The 20,131-nt window shown below is 51.0% G+C and overlaps 1 protein-coding gene and 1 pseudogene across 4 annotated transcripts in view; one reads left to right on the top strand and one right to left on the bottom strand.

The window, feature by feature from the left end:
* Positions 1–18,047, top strand: part of CTDSPL (CTD small phosphatase like) — a 119,557-nt gene extending 101,510 nt beyond the window's left edge. For 2 of the 4 annotated variants that reach the window (XM_027040677.2, XM_027040676.2), the window contains 5 exons: positions 3,144–3,200; positions 6,627–6,719; positions 10,568–10,753; positions 14,362–14,483; positions 15,445–18,047. In XM_027040677.2, coding sequence (XP_026896478.1) covers positions 3,144–3,200; positions 6,627–6,719; positions 10,568–10,753; positions 14,362–14,483; positions 15,445–15,511 — 525 coding nt within the window. In that variant the 3' untranslated portion in view covers positions 15,512–18,047. Of the gene's footprint in view, positions 1–3,143; positions 3,201–6,626; positions 6,720–10,567; positions 10,754–14,361 lie in introns of all 4 variants that reach the window. The other 2 variants (XM_027040680.2, XM_027040678.2) reach the window with 1 other exon arrangement.
* Positions 935–1,291, bottom strand: LOC128315338 (40S ribosomal protein S3a-like; annotated as a pseudogene).
* Positions 18,048–20,131: the final 2,084 nt, after the last annotated feature.

Below are 20,131 nucleotides of genomic sequence, written 5' to 3'. Positions count from 1 at the left end.
GATGTGAACAGCGTCTCTTCATTTCTTCCCTCCCTGGCTTGTCTATATTTGCAAGCAGAATATCCTTTATTGTAGGGGCGGGGGGGGGGGGGTGCTATTCAAATATACTTAACATACAGGGTTATATTAGTTTCAGGTACACGACACAGTGATCCAACAATTCTATACGTTTCTCAGTGCTCATCAAGATACATGTACTCTTTCTTTTTCATCACAAAGGAGATTTTTTATTTGTCACCATTAAATGTCTGAATTTTAAACAGATTCTTACAGGCTCTTACCCATCAGCTCATTCAGCGTTAGCACCGGTCTCATCCCCAGTAACTTCTCCAGAACTACCACCTTCAAACCATGAAGCTTCATGAGCTTTTCCAATTCAAACCTGGGCTTCTTCGGCATTTTTACTTTTCTTTTCTTTTTCTTTTTTTTTTTTAATTTTTTTAATATTTAGTTTTGAGAGAGAGAGAGTGCGAACAAGGGAGGGGTTGCAGAGAGAGGGAGACACAGAATCGGAAGCAGTCTCCGGGCTCCGAGCTGTCAGCGCGGAGCCCGACTCGGGGCCCGAACTCACAAACCTGAGATCATGACCCGAGCTGAAGTCAGACACTTAACCGACTGAGCCACCCAGGTGCCCCAGCATTTTTAGTTTTCTAATGAAGACATCATGGGGTGGATAAATAGACTGACAAGCCTTTTCTGTGTCTTTTCTGATGCTGTCTGGAATCAATTTATTGACCAGTTCTTTCAAGTCATTTGCACCTCTCGGGTCATGATTTCCACCATCTTTTTCTGAACTCGGCGGACCTGTTGGTGCTGAGTGTAAGAGATCTTCTGAATCTGATTGTTGCTTTTTTTTTTTTTTTAATAGCAAAACCAACACAAAACAGACAAAGCAAGTAACCATCAGTAGTCTTGACATCAATATGAGTTTCAATCATAGTCTGCCATTTTTTGACCATGGAGCACACTTCGTCACAGGAAAGATCCATGCCATGGATGTTAGGTAGTTTTTGCCCTGAACGTCCTCAGTAATTAGGTTGAATTTTCTAAATGCAACTTCATCATTCCGCAGATGAGCAGGGCTCACTTCAAAAACACGACCCTGGAGGCCATCAGATGCAATTTCGGTTCCTTGAGTCCTCGTGACTACTGTTTTTCCAGGATTTCTTATATTAAATGTAGCTGGTGCTTTCACATCCTACCAATCTTTCTTAGAAAATGGTTCAACCACTTTCTTCGTGGCTGCCTTTCTGCCACCTTTCACAAGGTGCTTATTCTTGCCCACTGCCATGGCGCTGCTCAGGGAGCCAAAGGCCAGATAATGTGTGCTCTGAATCTCCTTTATCTATTTCACCCATCCTTCCACCCACCTTCCCTCTGGCAACTGCCTTTATTGTACAGTTTTTAATGTTCTGGGGCATTTCAGAGGCCTTGGAGAATCTGAAAGCTGTGACCTCTCTTGAGATCATACAACTGTAAACATACAACTGTTTCACACAGAGGCTCTTAGACCCAGGTTAAGAACCATGGCTTGGCATGGCCTCCTTTACATAGCACGTAAGAAGAAATCGAGGCTGAGGCTTGATTTGAGCTGGGGAATGGTTGTTCTCTTTTTATATACTCTATGGAATATGATTTTGCAATCTAATAATGCCTTGTTAGAGTTTCTTCCTTCATGATTTTGTATTTTGGTTGTGGAATTATAAAATACTGAACTCATCCTTGGCCTTCCAACCACAAGAGTGAATAAACTGTAATCTTAAGCTTCAGGTACTCTATTGAGTGCTTAGCAATGGTTCTGTGATCTAGTATTTTCTGTTTACTTAGCAAAGAACAATGCATGTGTGTACGATGATGGGCTTAGTAAAAGCAGACCCCAGTTCAGATTCTGACCAGAGACTCTGCCCTGCACACCCCTGTCCGCACCCCTGCCCAATAGCCACCGCACATGTGCTGTCTTCCCTCTGTCTCTCTCCTATTTGTCCCAGGGGTTTGTGTTCTGAGTCTCTTGGGCCTGTTCATTGGAGTAGTTGCTACCTCATTTGTGGACTTCCATTTAGAACTTCATGTTAAACCTGGTATTGATTCACACGAGGACTGCCGAAATAATCATGTTTGCATTTTAAGTATCATTAGTATTGTCAAAGACTTATTTTAAATAGGCTTAAGTTTGTGGCTGTGCTGGGTATTGTGTTACTTAGAACAGAGCAATCCAGGGTGGGCCGGCTCTCCCCACTGCCCAGGGCAGGAGACGGTGCCAGGCAAGGCGGAAATCACTGCTGCTCAGGACCAGATGGAGCCATGGGCACACATCAGACCCATTACCGCAGCTGTGGAAGAGAGGAGAAACGAAGGTCCAGAGGGAAAGGAGCCGAGGCCGTGGCCTGTGGCCTCTGATTTCACCTCACGTCTGTGGCCCTGCTTTGTGTCCTGTGCTCAGCATCTCCTGCCCAGCAGCCCATCACAGGGCAGCTTACATCCATGGGTCCAATACAAATCAGTTTCCCCCCAAGTCACAAGTCCTCTGGGACCACTGGGCTCTCACCTCCTCCCCCTGGTGGCCAGTCCTGGTTCCACACCATGTGGCAGGGCTCTAGGTGAGAACTGGAGTTTCTGAGGAGCCCCATTCTCTGGCCAGGCTGCCCTACCTTTGTTGTTTAGGCCAGGGAGATGATAGAGAGGTTGGACCGAGATGCTGAAAGTTTAACGATATTCAGAACAGAAAAAAATGTGCTTTCCTGCTTGTGCTTATTTTAAGGAATCAAAGCATACTTCAACATCCTTCACCTAAAACTTTTTTCCAGTGACAGCTGGGTGGCTGTCGGTTAAGTGTCCAACTTCGGTTCAGGTCATGATCTCACGGGTCATGGGTTCAAGCCCCACGTTGGGCTCTGTGCTGACAGCTCAGAGCCTGAAGCCTGCTTCAAATTCTGTGTCTCCCTCTCTCTGCTCCTCTCCCGCTCATGCCTGCTTGCTCACTCTCTCTCTGCCTCTCTCAAAAATAAATAAACATTAAAAAAAATATGTTTAGCTGTTTTTTCCAATAATAAAAATATTGGTCCAGGCAAACCTTATTCTTTCTAAAGTTTCCAATTTTATTTTGTTCTTTCGGATATATTAATTATAATTTCTTTTCTCTCTAGCCCATTAGTAATGCTGATTTTATTGTTCCGGTTGAAATCGATGGAACTATACATCAGGTAAGAAATCAAAGCTAAATCTGAGCTGCAATTAGCATTTTTTGGTAATTACGTTTCCTATGAACTTAATTCTAAATTCCCATTTCATCAACACTTTTATTACTGAATCAAAAGGGAGCAAGCTTTGTAAAATAAATACAGTGATTTCCTGCTTTCTTTTTTTCACTGATGCATTTACTTTATATTGAGTGTATAAGGGAAACTATAATCCATTTGTAGATAGTAGATGTGGTTGCAAGTTGGAATAGTTCTTTGATTTGATTCAGACTTTTAGAAGTTTCCATATCCCCCACTGGCCTAGCTTGATGGTCTAATTAACTTCCTCATGTAATGGCTTTCGGCTACTGTCCTAGCAGGCAAAGGAAAATGCCACAAGTACCCACTTACGGTGGGATGTTGGGAAGAGATGTCAATTTCCAATACCTGCCACTCCAGACTGATCTTGTCACTCCTACATCATGTTCTCCAGTGGATCTTTAGCAAAATCCCAACCAAAAGGATGTGTGTTTTTGGATCAGGAGACAACTTTGAATAAAGATGCCCTAGTTAATTGGCACGCATCTTTGTTCTGATGGGTTTTTTTCCCCTTATCTGCATGAAGCTTCTCCAGGAATAGCTTCATTTATGAACATACTGGAACACTGTGGGAAAACGCCTAGCCTTGGAAGTTGAGGAGTAGGGGCGATTTGTAAGGTTTTCCACGGGGATGGTGTGACCCTCTTCTTGTCGACCCAGGGTCTTAACGGGAGAGTCTCTGGCCTGATTGTGTTTATATCCCAGGAAGGAAAATCTCTCTTGGTGCTTGAGCCATAACAGGATGTCTTTCCTTAACAACACCAGTAGTTCTTGGCCCTTGAGGACAGGGTGTCAGAGTTGATGTCTTGGAAATCAGCTGGTCCGACCGTGTCGTTGTCCAGATGGGGAAACTGAGGCTCGGCCAGAGAAAGGGTTGGTTCAAGGTCACATCATGGAAAGAATTAAAATGAGACTTCCAGTCTTTTGCCTCCTGGCCCATGGCTCTTTTCCTGATACCCTGGTCCCTTCCCTTCCCAGGCAGGAGGTCTTGCCAGGAAGCTGGCCCTTGGAAAGGCAGCTTTATTTCTAGTGTCTCCACATGTCATGCTTTTAAAAGCCAGCAGGGAGCCAAAAGACGGGCACTTGGGCATTTAACATTTGCAAAAGCACCAACTGAATTAACTCAGCATCTGAGAAGCAGTTAAGGCTTCATTTATTACCTTGGCTTCTGCTACAAAATAAGGAGACAAAGGAGAGGCTGCCCACTGGCATGGCAAGAATTAGGAGAGAAATTAATCCTTCCTTCTTACCTTGCAACTGTGAGCATGACCCTCAGGGCCTGACCTGCGACAGCCAGCCCACTCTCAAAGGAGCCACCCCGGCTCCCCCAGCCTCCCTCCAGACTGTACTGTGATTCATATGGCGATAGATACTCCAGGGTCCCAGGGGTGGGATCAGAAACCCTCTCTCCTGAGGGAATGAAGCCACAGGCGCCAAGAGGAGGACCAAGGCCCTGGCGAAGGCCGTGGCCTCGTTCAAGTAATCCAGGATAGGCTGTGCAGGTCCCAATGGGCCTATTCTTGGTTACTTGCACGCGGACGCGGGCCTGGACGCCGGCATCCGGGCCCAGGACCTTCCTCTCTGCCAGAGGCACCAACACCAGAGTTCCCAAATCAGTCTCCTGCCCTCTGCATATAGCAAAGCTTGCTTTCCAAGCAGCATTCCCAAGGGGACTGAGGACCACAGGCCGCACCCATTCCCTGGCACCGAGGAGCCTCATGGACAAAGCAGGGGCCTGGAGCTACTGCAGCCACAAGCCCTGCCCCAGCCCCACCCCCAGCCTCCCAGCTCCTCACAGCCCTGCTGGCACCCCCGCCAGGCCTCTGGCCCTTCACTCCACCCACGGCCACAGACCGTGCTTACCCCAGTCTTTCAGTGGGCCACAAGTTTCCCACCGAGTCCTGGCTCTGTGCAGAATTCTTCTGCCATGCACGCATCCCCTGTGTGGTACAGAGCCCCGTCCCCCCTCTGTGACTCCGTGGGATAGACGGCTGGCAACATCTGCCATTCACGGCCTCACATGTGCCCCCCCTGACCTGCCTTTCACACTTCCTCTTTAGCCCCTTCGTCTATCCCCCGTCTCTAAAGGGCTGGTCACGAAGGGCTCTGGCCTTGCTCTCACACCCAGGTACTTTCAGGCCAGGTCTCATGCTCGTACCGCTTCCTCTGCCTGGAAGCTTGCTTCTCATCCTTACCCGCCTGGTGAACTCTTGTTCATCCTGCAAGGCCCAGGCCAGATGTTACCTTCTGTGATTCCTTCCCCTTGAGAGGGGAGTTCATTGTCCTTAATTTATCTCTCTACTACAACTTGGATATGCATGCTCATTTTGATTTGTTCTTATTTGTATCTGCTCTAGACTGTGAGCTCTTCAAGGGCAAGGCCTGTGTTTTGTTCATGTTTGTAACTTCTTCAGGCTGAGCACAGAGCTGGGGCTCCGTGAATATGAGCTGAATTGAATTTTAATAAGTTTGATTTATTTTAGGGAAGTGGCTAATTTCACATGGAATTTATTCAAGTTTTAATTAGTTCTTCCCTCCTCCCACCTTCCCTATCTTCTCTCACCAGCTTTGCCTTGTCTCCCATTTCCCTGGTCTCCTCAGATTTGTTCAGGTTCCCCAGTCAGGAGCACGGAGCCACCCAGCCACTCCAGGAAAGCCTCTTCTTTGCCCCCCTCTGCCTGGAGGCCCCTCCTGATGGGGCCCTGGGAGTAGGCTGGCGTCACGTCCCCCAAAGTCTATTTCTGTACCAAGCTCAAGTAGAGTCACCTTTGTGGCGTCAAGTGGATGGCTTCCCACACTGACAGGGAAGGCACCTCTCGCCTCTTTGCTGGGCCTGCGCTCCCACCCCAGGCCTTTCTGGCGAGAGAGGTGTTCCAGTCGAGGGTACGAGGTGGCCGCTTGTCCCAGAGCTGCCAGACATTGGGTCGGGCCTGGACGTCTGAATGGACGGCCCCTGGGCTGTAGCCTGTGTCCACATAGGGCCTGACCCACAACACGTACTGAGAAACACGGGTGAGAGAAGGAGCCGTTTCGCACAAACACGGCACAACCCTTCTACTTACTGGTTCTGAAAATCCCTAAGACCCCCAGTACCGCGGTCAGCTTCCCTTTCCCTCTTCAGAGGAGGGTGCACCAGACTCAGACCGGGAGCCCGGTCTGAGGAGTGTGTGTGTGGCCTAACGTGCCGCATCTGACTGTGTAGCCCTCGTACAGTTGGGGTGTCCCCCCCACCCATAGAGCTGGGGACAGCAAGCAGTTCCCTTTTAAGGAATTCTTCCTACGTGGGTGTTGGGCCCAGGCCACCCCAGCAGCTGCCATGACTGACCAGCCTGCTGTTTGCTGCCGTTGCAGGTGTATGTGCTGAAGCGGCCCCACGTGGATGAGTTCCTCCAGAGGATGGGCCAGCTCTTTGAGTGTGTGCTCTTTACTGCCAGCTTGGCCAAGGTACGTCCTGCTCCCAGCTGGGCTCCCCCAGCCCCTCCACCCTGACCCCCTGTCTGCCAGGCAGCCCTCTGTTAAGGTGTGGGAAGCTGTTTCCATGGTGACAGTTTCCCACCCCAGATGGGATGGATGCAGGCCACGTGCACAGCGCCAGCCTGAAAGGCTTCTGGGTTATTACCATGGTGACAGGGAGCCTTTGGAACAAATGCTCCGTGAAGTTGCTGCCTGCAGCCGCCTCAAGCTGGATGTCCACAGACCAGGAAATCAGTGTGTCCCGTGTAACTGGGAAAGGGCACCTGCCCCTCGGCTGTTGACTGGCAGACCCCTGCTAGGGGCTCAAGCCTTTGCGTCCTCCATTGGCTTACACAGGTTTGGGGAAGGATAAGTGTCCAAGACTTAGCCACATGCACGGGCCAGAGGAGGGTTCTGACTGCCCTAGTGAGCCATGTGATCTCGGACAAGTGACTTCACTTGTCTTGACTCCATTTCTTCTAGAAATTGGGGATGATTTCCTCTACCACCTGGGGTGGATCAAATGAAATAATACTTGTAAAGGGCAGAGCGTCGTGCTTGACTCATTCAGCAAACGTTCCTGGAGCACCTGTTGTGCTCCATATGCCCTGCGGGCACTGTCACGCGGTAAGTAAGTCTCCTGGTGCTCAGGGTTTAATTATCATAATTATTAATGGTGACAAAATAATTCACATGTTTTGGCCTTATAGCTTGGTACGAATCTTTGACCCAGCGTCTACACTGGCTCTAACCAAAGAGAGTGGTTTCTTTGCCCTTCCCCACTGTTTAAAGGAAGTAGCAGGTGCATAGGACGACCCCCCCCCCCCGTATGGTTATGTCTGCCCTTTCACAGGTGTGCTGAGGTGCTGTGCCTCAGGTGGAGAGGGCGGGCCCCAGTCCTCGGAGGAGATCCTTGCCATGACCACCCCTCAAATCCTGACTCTGATGGGGCCAGCGCCATCATTTGTTGGTGGCGCCACCAGCGTCCCCGTGGGCACCTTGGGGACTCTGAAGTGGCCCCAGAGATGAGCTTTGTGGGACGCAGGTTAGCAATCTGCTCATCTCCAGACCTGCTGCAAGGACCCTCCCCTTCCCCACCCCCTACAATGTCCTGGCTCGGGGTGGCTCCCTTCTCCTCTGCGTGCTGGGGACTCTGACCCCAGGTGCCCAGACATACGGCTTTGCCAGACGGGGCATTCCTGGTCTGAATCATGTCTCAGTCACGGCTGAGATGAGAGGGAGCCCCACCTGCACAACGTTCTGCCAGACTCATTGGCAGGCCTTAGGGCATGAGCTCGGTAGAAAGGGAATCCAAAACCTAGGCCTCACTTTGGCATACTAAAAAGAGCATGGCCTCGGGGAAGACATAATCTTCCCCAGTGGGCGCTCTTTTTCATGAGTGGCACCAAGACGAACCGTAGCGTGGATGGGTCTCCTGGCGGGGCTCTGGGGCACCGAGGAGCCTGAAGTGACAACTGCAGAAATAACAAACAGGAAGATGACACCGGTGTGGTAGATTAAGAATTGGGGGGTGGGGGTTAGGAGGGCGTTTGGGGGGGAAGCTGGCAAAATTGAAACACTCTTTCTCGGCAGTAGTCGCCAGCGCTTAAACATCCTTGTTCAGCCTCTTCCTGGACGTCTCCCACCTGCGCCTCCACCTGTCTCTCCAGCCCTTCCCTCACTGCTACTCCAGCCTGGCTCAGCTGAGTCGGCTCCCAAGTGCAGCCTTCCGGCCCTTTCTTCCCTGATGCACAAGCTCTGCAGACAGGTGGGCGCTCCCCGGTTCTTGGCTCTGGGCTCAGCTCCCAGCCAGCACCATTGGTGCCATGGACCTCCTGGCCCACAGCCCAGAAACCCACAGGAGCCCTGAGCGGATGTCAGAGCCCTTCTATGTCTGTTTCCTCATCTAAGTTTCCTTTTTGATTCGTTCACCCAACAGATACTTGCTTAGAACCTCCTGTGTGTCGGGCTCTGTACTAGGCACTGGGGATACGGCAGAGAACAAAGGAGACAAAGCCCCTGCCCTCATGAAGCTTACATTCTCCACATCTACCTCTAAGGCCCGGAGCCCCCAGACTCAGACGTTCTCTTGAAGGATGTATGCCACCGCCAGTGTTCACAATTATGCGGAAATTAATCACTATTTCCACCTAGAGTCAGCCTCCTAGTACCGGTGGGTACTGCCCTTTCCAGCGGAAAACTGCAGTGCCTGCCTGGTCAGCAGGAAATGGCCTGCTCCTGGACTCTGCCCCCTCGGGATGTGTATGGGGAAAGGAGGACATTGCCACAGAGTTAGAGCTGCTGCCCGTAGGCCCGTGGCCCCACATCCTGCAGCGTGCTGGCATTTCTCTGCACCCCGGGGGCTGCCGTGCATTCCGGGTACTTCCTGCCTCCCTGGCAGAGTTGCTGGTCTTTGTGCTGTCACCTCTCTTTCACTTCCAGCCCCAGCCGCTCAATGGGAACCCCGTCTTTTTGACATCTTCATTTATGAAGATTTTCCCTCAGGGATGACCTCTTTATTTCTTTATCCGGGTCAGCTTGCTTTGGGAAAATCCCCAGGCCATGAGAGAAGGCCAAATACGGTGAGCCCCACACTCCCTCCCATAAAACTCGTGGGCTCTGCAGGGCACCTGGGTGACTCAGTCAGTTGAGTTTCTGATTCTTGATTTCGGCTCAGGCCGTGATCCCGGGATGGTGGAACTGAGCCCCGCATCAGGCTCTATACTGAGCATAGAGCCTGCTTGGGATTCTCTCTTTCCCCTTCTCCGTCTCTCTCTCTCTCTCTCTCTCTCTCTCTCTCTCTCTCTCTCACTGAAAAAGCAAAACAAAGTTGAAAAAAACCTCCCGGGCTTCAAGTAAACAGAAGTGGGTGTCTGGGCACCGTCCTGTGCTGGTGCTGGTCTGGCCCAGCTCCTCAGAGAGCACGCGTAGGAGGCAGTGCGGCCTCATGCCACACAAGCCAAATGCAGAAGAGTCTACTCATTCGGTGACAAAACTAGTGTTTAGAGCCCCCACCATGAGGTGGGCACGGTGCAAGGTGCCCGGGACATCCTGGTGAACACGCCAGACAAGGCCTGCGCTCTGGCCAGAGAAGAGAAAATCCGGTAATCCCCGGGGGTGGTGAGCTCTGTGAAGGAAGCCACCGTGAGACCCCGGTAGCCAGAAAGGGAGGTATAGGTGGCTCTACGTGGGTGGTAAGGAAAGCCAAGACCCGAAAGGCGAAGGGACAGAACGAGAAGTTTGTGCAGAGACCTGAGGAGGGTATGTTGCGTGCGGAGGGAGCACTGGTGCAGGGGTTCTGACCACGTTCAAGGCCAGTGCGGCTCGGGTGACGAGCTGGAGCTGAGCAGGGGCACACATCACGTAGCCGTGGCCGTGCGGGACAGGGCGGGCCCCGAGGAGTGCGGGCCTTACTCCAGGGCCGGTGGGTCCGCGGCGGGGTGTCGTAAGCAGGGGTGATGGGACATGAGAGGAGCAGCTGCGTGGGCTGCAAAGGAGACGCAAGGGGGAGCGGGCAGGCCCTTTGAGAGGCTCACGCAGCTGGCCCAGGCAGAGGTTACACACACCGGGAGCCGGGCGGTATATACAGATGCAGGTGGATTCAAGATACTCTTGGTGGCGGAACCACCAAGAACTTCTGACGGACTGGATATGAGAAGTGAGAGAAGTTGAAGCAGCCAGGCTGTCTTACACACATGGAGAGGAAAGTGAGCAGGATCCTAAAACATGTCCAATTATGTGAACCCCTGTCTGGAAAAGTAATGTGGATCTTGCTGTAGTAGGGCAGGTCTCTGGGCATTTCCAGGCGCCCGGCCTTCACCACGACTCCTGCTTTCCAGTACGCAGACCCCGTGGCCGACCTGCTGGACCGCTGGGGCGTGTTCCGGGCCCGGCTCTTCAGAGAATCGTGCGTCTTCCATCGTGGCAACTACGTGAAAGACCTGAGTCGCCTGGGCCGGGAGCTGAGCAAAGTGATCATCGTGGACAATTCTCCGGCCTCCTACATCTTCCATCCTGAGAATGCAGTAAGTAGCCCCGGGGGAGAGCACGGGGCGGGGGCCCGTCCAGCTTCGCCTTCGTGCTCTCAAGCATCGGCACCAGCTCTCTTGGCCTGGCCTTGGTGAAACCCCAGCTCTGCCGCTTAGCAGTTGCGTGACACTGACCCAGTTCGTTCACCTCACTGAGCCTTAGTTGCCTCGTCCACCAAATGGGAATTCTGGGGGCGCTGACCCATAGGAGGGTTGGAGGATCGAGCGTGACAGAGCGTGGAAAGCACTTGGAACAGTGCCTGTGATGGGTGAGTGCTCAGTGGGGCTGCATCTTAGCGTTGTTAATGTTGTTCCTGAGAAGGGTTCCGTCGCGAACCTCCTGGAGCTGGCTCATGGCTCCCGTAGACTCAAAAGGCCTGGCTACCTCTTCAGCAGAAGACGTTCTTAAACAAGAATGAATGAAACACCTCGATAAAGGCCTTCAGACAAGCCTGCCAAGCTTTCCCACCTCACAATGATGTCTGAAAAGTATACAGTGGGGACATCTCCTACCTAAAACTCCCCAGAGTGTGACAGTCCCCAGTGCCTGCTCACTGGGTGCAGCATGACTGTCCAAGCAAGAGAGACATGCTCTCCCACCTCCCGTCCTACGTTTCCAGGGAAAGGGAGGTCAGCCAACCCCGCTGGTGACTGCCAGCCATCAGCAGGACCGCCACACTGGCCCTCAGCTCAGGCAGCCTTTCCCGGAGAGCAGGCTTCCTCCCGAGCCTGGGCTTCTCACACTAAACAAAAGACCCCCCCAGCGTCCTTTCCTTGAATCCAGAGCTCTGTGGCTCCCCATATAGCAAAGAACTGAGTTCAAGCTAGATTCAGTTAGTGAGTAATGATTATTTGAGTAAACGTTCCAAATTTATTATATTTACCTGCATTCATTATAGTGAGTTAATCAAATTCATCGTAATGCATTTTGTCATGTGTCTCTTAACAGATAAGGATTACTTCTTAATACAATCACAATTCCATTATCCCATCTGACAGAGCTAACAGTTTCTTAATACTCTCTAATATCCAGACTGTGTTCATATTTTCCTTATCATCTCGAAATGTCCTGCATTTGGACTGTTTAAGTCAGAACCAAGCAAGGTCCATGCACTGCTTTGGTTAATAATGCGTATAATCTTAACAATTCTCTCTCCCCTCTCCCTTTTTCTTCCGTCCTGTTTACTGGTTGAAGAAAGTCTAGTTATTTGTCTTACAGAAATGTCCTCTCTTCTGGATTTGTCTAGTTGCAGCCTCGTGCTGTTTTCCCATGTTTCCCTTGAACAAGTACTTAGAGCACTACTGCCTGATTCAGTGCAGGTTCAGTTTTGTTTTTTCAAGAACACATCACAGGTGGTATTGTGTACCTAGTATGCTATCACATCAGGAGGCATATCATGTCAGGCTGTCCCACTTTTAAAGACTTCAAATTGATCTTTGGAGTCAGGTGTTGTTAGCCTGATCCTACTGGTTTTAAATTTCCCATCAACCTTTGACCTAGAAATTGAGCGGTCGTTGATGATCATTGCCTACATCAACTATTTCATTAAGAATTGTGAAATGGCGATTTCTAAATTCTATCGTTCTTTCCACGTGTGTTGGCCAGAACTCCCCCCCTTTTTTTGTTTAAATCGAATTTGCCCTCATCGACTACTTGATTACCCTAAATTCAGTTTGAATGTTTGAATCGGGAAGTCAGGGTAATGTCTTGGTTCTTTTTCTTTAATTCTTTAATCTTCAGAGTAATGAGTCGATGGTCTAGCAGCTTCCAAAAGTAGCCAGTGAATTTTGGAGGAGGGGGGCATTATGATGAACTCAAGCATTTTTCATTGTTATAACTTAATACATTTATTATTCTTTTGTACGCTCAAATGTTCGTTCACCTTTGGACAGCGGACATCCCTTCAAATAACAATAGTCTTTGAAAGCTTCCTGCTTCTGGTGCAACAAGATATTCCAGGCTCGTCTTGTCCGTTTCTTACCTCCACCCTGGAATCAACCACTTTTCTATAGAGCCTTGTTCCTATTAGTGGGAATGGTATTGAGAGACCACAGTTTGGATGGACTCTTATTGTTGCTGAGATGTCCTTTGCTTCTGGCCTTTTATACTAGACAGAGCTAACATATATATATTTTTAGAATTAAAATTAAATCATAAATTCATATTGTTTTTCCAGTTCAGTGTTATAACAGTTTTTATTTAATTTCTTTGGTTTTATTTTTGTATTTGTATCTCCTTCTCTTGTGCTGAAATTCTGGGTTCCTAAATATATTAACACTTCATTACATATTTGACTTATTCTATAGTATATGTTTAATAGTTTCCAAATAGAGTACTAATGTTATTACCACTACTAAGACAATTGCATGCACTTAGGGTGTCTTTGAGAAATGTACGGACAGAACACTACGTTTTAAAATCACTTGAAATAATTCTCGGTGTGGTTATGTCACCAAGTTTATATGCACCTTGGGTTCATTTTTTATTGCTTTCTTTTCTTAATGGTTTAATTTTATTTCAATTATGTAACACATTTCCATGATTCCAACATCAAAGCTACCAACAGAGATAAATTTGGAGAAGTCTTGTGTCCATGTCTGCCTTCTCCCTCTTTCTTGCCCTTCCCCTAGGAGTAGTCATTTTTTTGTTAATCCTTACCTTGTTTATATATATTTTTTTATTTTGAGAGAGAGAGAGAGAAAACACAAGTGGGGGAGGGGCATAAAGAGAAAGAAAGAGAATCCCAAGCAGGCTCCATGCTGTCAGCACAGAGCCCAATGTGGGGCTCAGTCCCACGAACCATGAGATCATGACCTGAGCTGAAACCAAGTTGGATGCTTATCCGACTGAGCCACCCGGGCACCCCTATTTGTTAATTATACAATGAATCGTTTCGTTTCTGAGCAGTCCTTCAAAGGGCCCAAAATGTTACTTTTGTGAACTCCTTCGCTTTCCCCAAATTCCTTTTTACATCTCTTCTTTTGCACCGCTGGCTGCTACCCATTACCACCACCACCCCCCCACGTCTAAAACTAAGGGAAAATCCTGTCTGTGCCCAGAGCTCAGACTGTCCTGAAATCTTATACTTCTCCTTTTAACCGATCGCTGCTAAGGATGGGAGGAAATTCTCTGCTTTTGGCTGTGCGGCACAATCGGAAGCCTCGCCGTGCCCGGTTTGTGGGCTCTGTGGTGTCAGTGGCCGGCAGGTAGCTGTGGCTCCAAGTGCTCTGAGGGGTAAGGAGCTGTTGGACGCAGTGGAAAGAGCTTTTGAAACTGGCAGGTGGCAAGGCCAGCTCTCATACACTCCGCGCCGTGGCCACCTTTTCTGTGGCAGGAGAGCAAAACAAGCAGACGCACACACACTGACATTTACACTTCACTTAAAAAGCAAGCACACTGAACTCTGCCTTCTTCCTGAACCAGGTAGCTCTGGATCCACCTTAGTTGGGTCGGGAGAGAACAAACAAGATGGTGACGATGATGCTTTTTAGACACCCGTCCTCCTTACCAAAGAAAATGCTAAACGTGCGGGCACCAGTTGGGCTAGGAGCTGCCCCCGGTGCCGGGCACGGTTCAGCTGCCCCCTCCACACCCTGTCTTCCAGGTGCCCGTGCAGTCCTGGTTCGATGACATGACGGACACAGAGCTGCTGGACCTCATCCCCTTCTTCGAGGGCTTGAGCCGGGAAGACGACGTGTACAGCATGCTGCACAGACTCTGTGACAGGTAGCGCCGGCCTCCGCCCGCCCCGCCCGTGCGCTCCGGGACTTCGGGCTCGGGGACCTGCCTGGAGTGAGGACACTCCGTGCTCCAGGCCGCGAGGTCAAAGTGGCCATACCTACCTGTTTTATTTTTTAAGAACAGAAACACTATTTTAAGATGAACTCTTTTAACAGATTTCATAAAGGGACATGCATTTTACGGTATTTGCTTTTCTTAAAACATACCAAAAAGAAAAAAATGGAAAAAAAAAAAAAAAGAAAAAGCTTGATATCTATCGGACTTCCTTTCAACTGCCCATCCCCCCTTCCAAGCAGACAACCGGTCCCTTTCTATCCCAGCTCGGAGCAGCTGACCCAACTCAGAATCTCTTTCCTACAGGATGAAGTGCCTTTTTGAATGTTATTTTAAGCTGAGAGTTAATTTTTCTACACAACATATTTCCAGACATCTTTTAGTCTTTTATTGTCTTAGATTCTCTAAGAAGACAACTACGACAATTTTCTAGAACCTGGGGGGGCGGGGCGGCTAGGGCTGGAGGTGAGTCATAGAAGCCTGTCTCCCAACAGGTGTGACCGCTCAGACGCCCTGTGGCATGTTGTAGGGCCTGGCTCCCGACAGGAGTCGCGGCGACCACGGTGGTGCCTCCCTTCGTTACTGACCCAGTTTGGAATGTATCTGCAGTTGTGCGGCTCAGTCCTTTAGGGAACGACAGCTTCTTTTATGTTATCGCTATTGTTTCTGATGGGGACACATTTGTCTTGAGGTCCCAGTCTCCCCCCCTTGAAAAGTGGCATCGTCACTTCTGCTCCCACACGACTGCCGTACTCCTGTGTGTTTTCTGTTGTGTCGTCGTCGTTCTGGGTAGAGCAGTTACCAGAAACTCTGAAACCCTTGGATATTTAAAAAAAAAAACCACAAACAACCTGTTTATTGATTTTTTTAAAAATGTTTTCCTTTCCAAAAGCTGGATACACACGGAGCTGTTTGGGAATTTTCTTTGCTGCTATTGCGCTGCCACCAAATGGAATTGACCAGCGGCTGTTACACTGTTCTTTGCCACTGTGCCTATGCTCAGAATCTGCTCACTGCTAAGCTGCAGACTCGGACAGGGTCAGAAACGTAGGTGTCCCGCCCCACCGCAGGACTGCTCCAAGAGTCCCCCTTGCCCGGCTCTGGCCATGGGAGTTCAGAAGGGAACAAAGACAAAGGGGCCAGCGTGCCACACGGGCGTGGCATTGGTTTCCGACTGCAGTCGACATCAGAGACCGTGATGAGCCGACCGTTCTCTCTCGAGAACCCGTGGCCTCCCCCAGCCACCCCGCTGACGTGGCCCAAGTCCCCTCTTGGTCTTCTCTTTTGAAGCACTGCCTGGGGTTGGGGAAACCTGTCTAGAGGTGGAACCCCTCGCCCCGAGCCAGGGAGAGGAAGGGTGCCCTCCCCGGGCCGGGGCTTCCTCTGCAGCCTTTCCCAGTGACAAGACAGTCTATAAAGTATTGCTCTTAAAAGTAATTTAGAAGAACCCTTTCATGTCGGCACCATTGCCTTAGTCCTCTGTGGGTTGGGCCTCCGCCAGAGTTCTGGTGGAAGCGACTGGCGCTAGCAAGTGTGGAAATGGGGGTCGAAGTAAAATTTTGTTCTCGCTTTCGTTCACAAGATAACGAGGCCAGCTGCCAATCGTGTCCTCCCAACAGCACTTTGGGCCGCGGACTGCCGTGCATTCAGAAGAGAAATAAGTATTCGGGGGTAACCGGGTCCCCCAGCTTTCTGAGTGTGCAGAATCCAGTAACCCACATGCCAGTTAAAGTAGAAACAGCCCCTTGCTCGCATCAGCACAGACCACGGCAGTTCCATGGCGGATCTGCACACGCCATAACCCTTGATCTGGAAAACTAGTCATTAAGTCAACCCGCTGCCTTAAATGTCTCGAATGTTGCAGTCCAGTGTCTGTCGTGTGTTGAAATCCACACAGAAACCGGTCCTGGTGAGAGCCCCAGACCCTCAGCCATGCCCTCTTCTCTGCTGGCACCATGAGGTCTTCTCTGGAACAGGGGGCAGAGAGGACGAAGCTCTAGAGTATTTCAGGGGAACCGGACCTAGGAACAGTGTCCCACTTCTCAGAGACGGAGTGAAGACACTGGCAAGCTTGAGCCAAACACTGCACCTAGTAGTTCTTGAAACCGTGAGCACCATTGCACGATTGCGGGGGATGGAGCCCGGTTCCTGCCATCACAGGACACAGAGTGTCTCGGGGAGGGGGGGGCCAGCAGACCCCCCCCCCCGAGGGTTCTGGATTCTGTGCACCTTATTTGACCACACTCCAAAATTCCATTTTTGTTTTAACCCTCGATTCTGCTTTGTGTACATAACCAGAATATCTAGATCTCTCTCTATATTTTTAATCATCTACATGTAAATGAAGCAATAGAATTCTAACATAAGGCCAAGAAATGAGATGAATGTTTGGGGTTTATGTTTTTTAAGGTAAATACGGGTATTGTTTTTAATTATTACCTTTTATTAAATTGTGGGCTTTAAAACCTAATGAACCCTATTAGCTATTTCTCTGTGCCATATTGCTTCCCATGTTACCAAAATACCCACCCCACCCCACCCCACCCCTGCCGCCCCAACTCTTCAACCAAAAGAGAAACCCGACCTCCTGAGTCTCCACGGCCCTTTTGGTACCAGGTTAATATATAGTCTCCTGGACAAGTATTTTTTACATTAAGATCTGGGGCGAGATATGTTGGGTTGTGGACTGTGCCCCGGTGATGTTATGGCGTCTCTGGCCGGGCCTTGAGTGGAGGTGCCCAGGCATCCGAGGTTGTCACTGCTCTGTCTTCCGTTGTTCGGGAATCCTCCGTGTTGGTCTGCGGTTTCACACATTAGCTGTTTGTAAACCATGTATCTGTACCCCAAGGAGGAACACCACCTGTCACAACCCATGGTTGGTGGGGAAGCTCCTTTGACACAGTGCAGTTTTGATGAGGTGACTTTGGAGACGTGAGGCCCTGATGACACTGACTTGTCATGGTTGCAGCATTTGAACTGCTGGTCTGGAAAAAGAAATCTGTAAGTCTATATAACCTGGCAACATCGAAGACCCTCTATTTTTAAAGACGGCCCTCTGATAAAATCTAGAGCCACACAGCCCTATAGGGTCAAACACTCGTGACGTTTGTGCCTCTGCTTTTAAAGGTGCTGTGATGGGCAGTTGGCATGCCAGGGTTCGAGAAGAGAGTGGATGGCTTGACGTGCTTGCAGTTACCCGAGCAAAACCCACTGGCTGCCTCTGCTCCTATCTCGCTGTAAATTTGATGGGGTCCGTTCCTGTTCGTTCTCCAGGGAGCTTCTCTTGCAGACTAACACCCCCCTCCCCCCACCCGTAGTGGAGATTCTGGTGCCTGGGTAGTCGTGGATTTCTGTTGGACATTTGAATGTGATAAACAAGCCAGCGTTACTTGGGAAATACTACATGTGGAATGTGCACGTTTCCAGGGGCGAGCCTTGTCCGTCGAGAGGTTTGCAATGATTTCCTTCCTGCCAAAAATAAACACGTGAAACTGCGCCCTCTTGTGGATGGACTGCTTCTCAGGCGCCGGCGTCTCTTCCCCCTCTCTGTTCCCTCCCCCTGCGCGGCCTCAAGCCAGCGCCTCGGGGCTCCTGGGGCCCCAGCTTGGGCAGACCGGGGTGGGGGGGGGGGAGGGGAGGGGGCGGGCTGCAGCAGCCCCAGGGGCCATGCACCATGACCCCAGGGGAGGCTGGAAAACTGTCTCGCCCAGTGTTAAGCCCCCTGGTGGCGTCTCCCCAGTCGGAAGCAGTGTGGCTCCCCCTGTGGCTCCCGGCTTCCACACGCAGAGAGAACCACAGCACCCCCCCCCCCCCCCGTCCCCGGGCGCCCCGTCGGCGCCACCAGCATTGTGTGTGGAGTAAGGTACCCTAAACCCAGAGCCCTTGGGCGCGCTGCCTGAGATGCTGGGATTGCCAGTTGGAGCACAGCAAGGGATAGAAAGAGTACGGATATTCAAGACCGCGTCCCCCCAGTGGGACACCCTCCAGGCCCCGCCCTCAGCCCCTCTGTGCACGAAGGTGAGAGGGGCAGCCAGTGCCCCTCTGCCGGGGAGTCGCGGCAGAGCCAGGGCATGGCCACACCACTCTCAGGACTGTTTCTTCATAGAGCTCCCTGATTCAGATAGCAAAGGACACCGGTGGCAACAGTCTCATTGGGTCTCACCCATTTCTGTGGATGAGAAAACTGAGGCCAGGGAAACTGCTGCGCAGTCGTTCGGTCACAGGCTTCCACCAGCACATTCACTCATCCCAAACCACATAGTACACAGCGTGTGGGTCGGCCCAGGAAACGTATTTACCAAAGACAAAACCCCCCGGAATCCCCCACAGCCAGTCTGTGCCATGCCCCGCCCACCCCCCCCCCACCCCCACCCCGCCCCCCCCCGTGCCCTGTCCAGTGGGGAAACTGTCCGGCCAGAGAAGTCACCCCAGCTTTCCCTCCTCTTGCCCTCTCTGGCATCGCCCCCGTACCCACGACTGCTTCCCACCTCCGTGTACAGCCAAACACACAAAGAGCTGAGAGTTATGGCAGCCCCTGAAGCTGAGGTGCCCCCGCGAATGTCCGTAGATCCTCTGGATGGGGGGAAGGAATCATACGTCATCAAGGGTCACTTATTTGGGACGTGGGCAGGGTGAGATTTTCCTCCTGATGTTTTCTTGTTTGAGCACATATTCTAGGACCAAACAATGGGCAGGAAGGCAAGGAGGGGAGGGGAGGAGTAGCCGGGAAAAGCCAACCTAGGAAGACAGCCTGTTGAGCTGATGGATGGGGGATGCACTGGGGGCTTGGGGCAGAGTCCTCCGAATGACTGGGATGCGTACAGGGCGGATCTCCTGTGCTGGGGCTTCCCGGGGGCCAACAGGCTGCTCAAGGCCCAGAGCCACCAGTTGGCATGGCCACCAGCCTGATCTCAAGGAGAACATACCGGACCCTCCAGCACTCAGGAGGAGGATATGTGGGCTCCAGGGTTTTCCGTCCCACACCTCCATTACAGCCCCATCTCTCAGCCCAGTGATTCTCGGCTCTGGCTCCCCATTACAATCACCTGAGGCCCAACCCCCTGAGAGTGGGCATCGTATCTTCAAGTGCCCCAGAAGACTCAAAGTTTCAGCAAGGCCTAAGGAAAGAAAAGTCCCCCACGCTGTCTCAGGCCTGACACCCAGATACAGCAAAGGAGTTACGGACAGGGCTTAGAGGAAATGGCACGTATTGCTTTACCGGAAGGATCAGCCATACGTGGTCATTGCTAAAAGGTCAGGAAACCCAGAAAATTACAAAGAAAACCCCACAGGGGCACTGGGAGCCTTTCCCAAGGCAGGGGTGGGGAGGGGCTCCTAAGAGCCACACATGGCCCGCAGCTCCCTGCTTTTACACTGAGGTGGGGAGCAGAGTGAATATGCCCACCAACCTAACTGGGCCTTGCCACTTCCCAGCCCCCTATCCTGGTCCTAGCGGTGCCTTGATGGGGCATGGCTGGACAATCACATAGTCACACAGCCGGAGCCGCAGGAACGCAAAGCAGCGACACCTCCTTGAACGCAGGGACCCAGGGCTCTTTTGGGGGCTATCCTCGGGCTCC

This window comes from Acinonyx jubatus, chromosome C2 (genome assembly GCF_027475565.1).
Source record: "Acinonyx jubatus isolate Ajub_Pintada_27869175 chromosome C2, VMU_Ajub_asm_v1.0, whole genome shotgun sequence".
In the NCBI taxonomy this organism is placed as follows: Eukaryota; Metazoa; Chordata; class Mammalia; order Carnivora; family Felidae; genus Acinonyx; species Acinonyx jubatus.
This window is presented reverse-complemented; position numbering and strand designations above follow the sequence as displayed.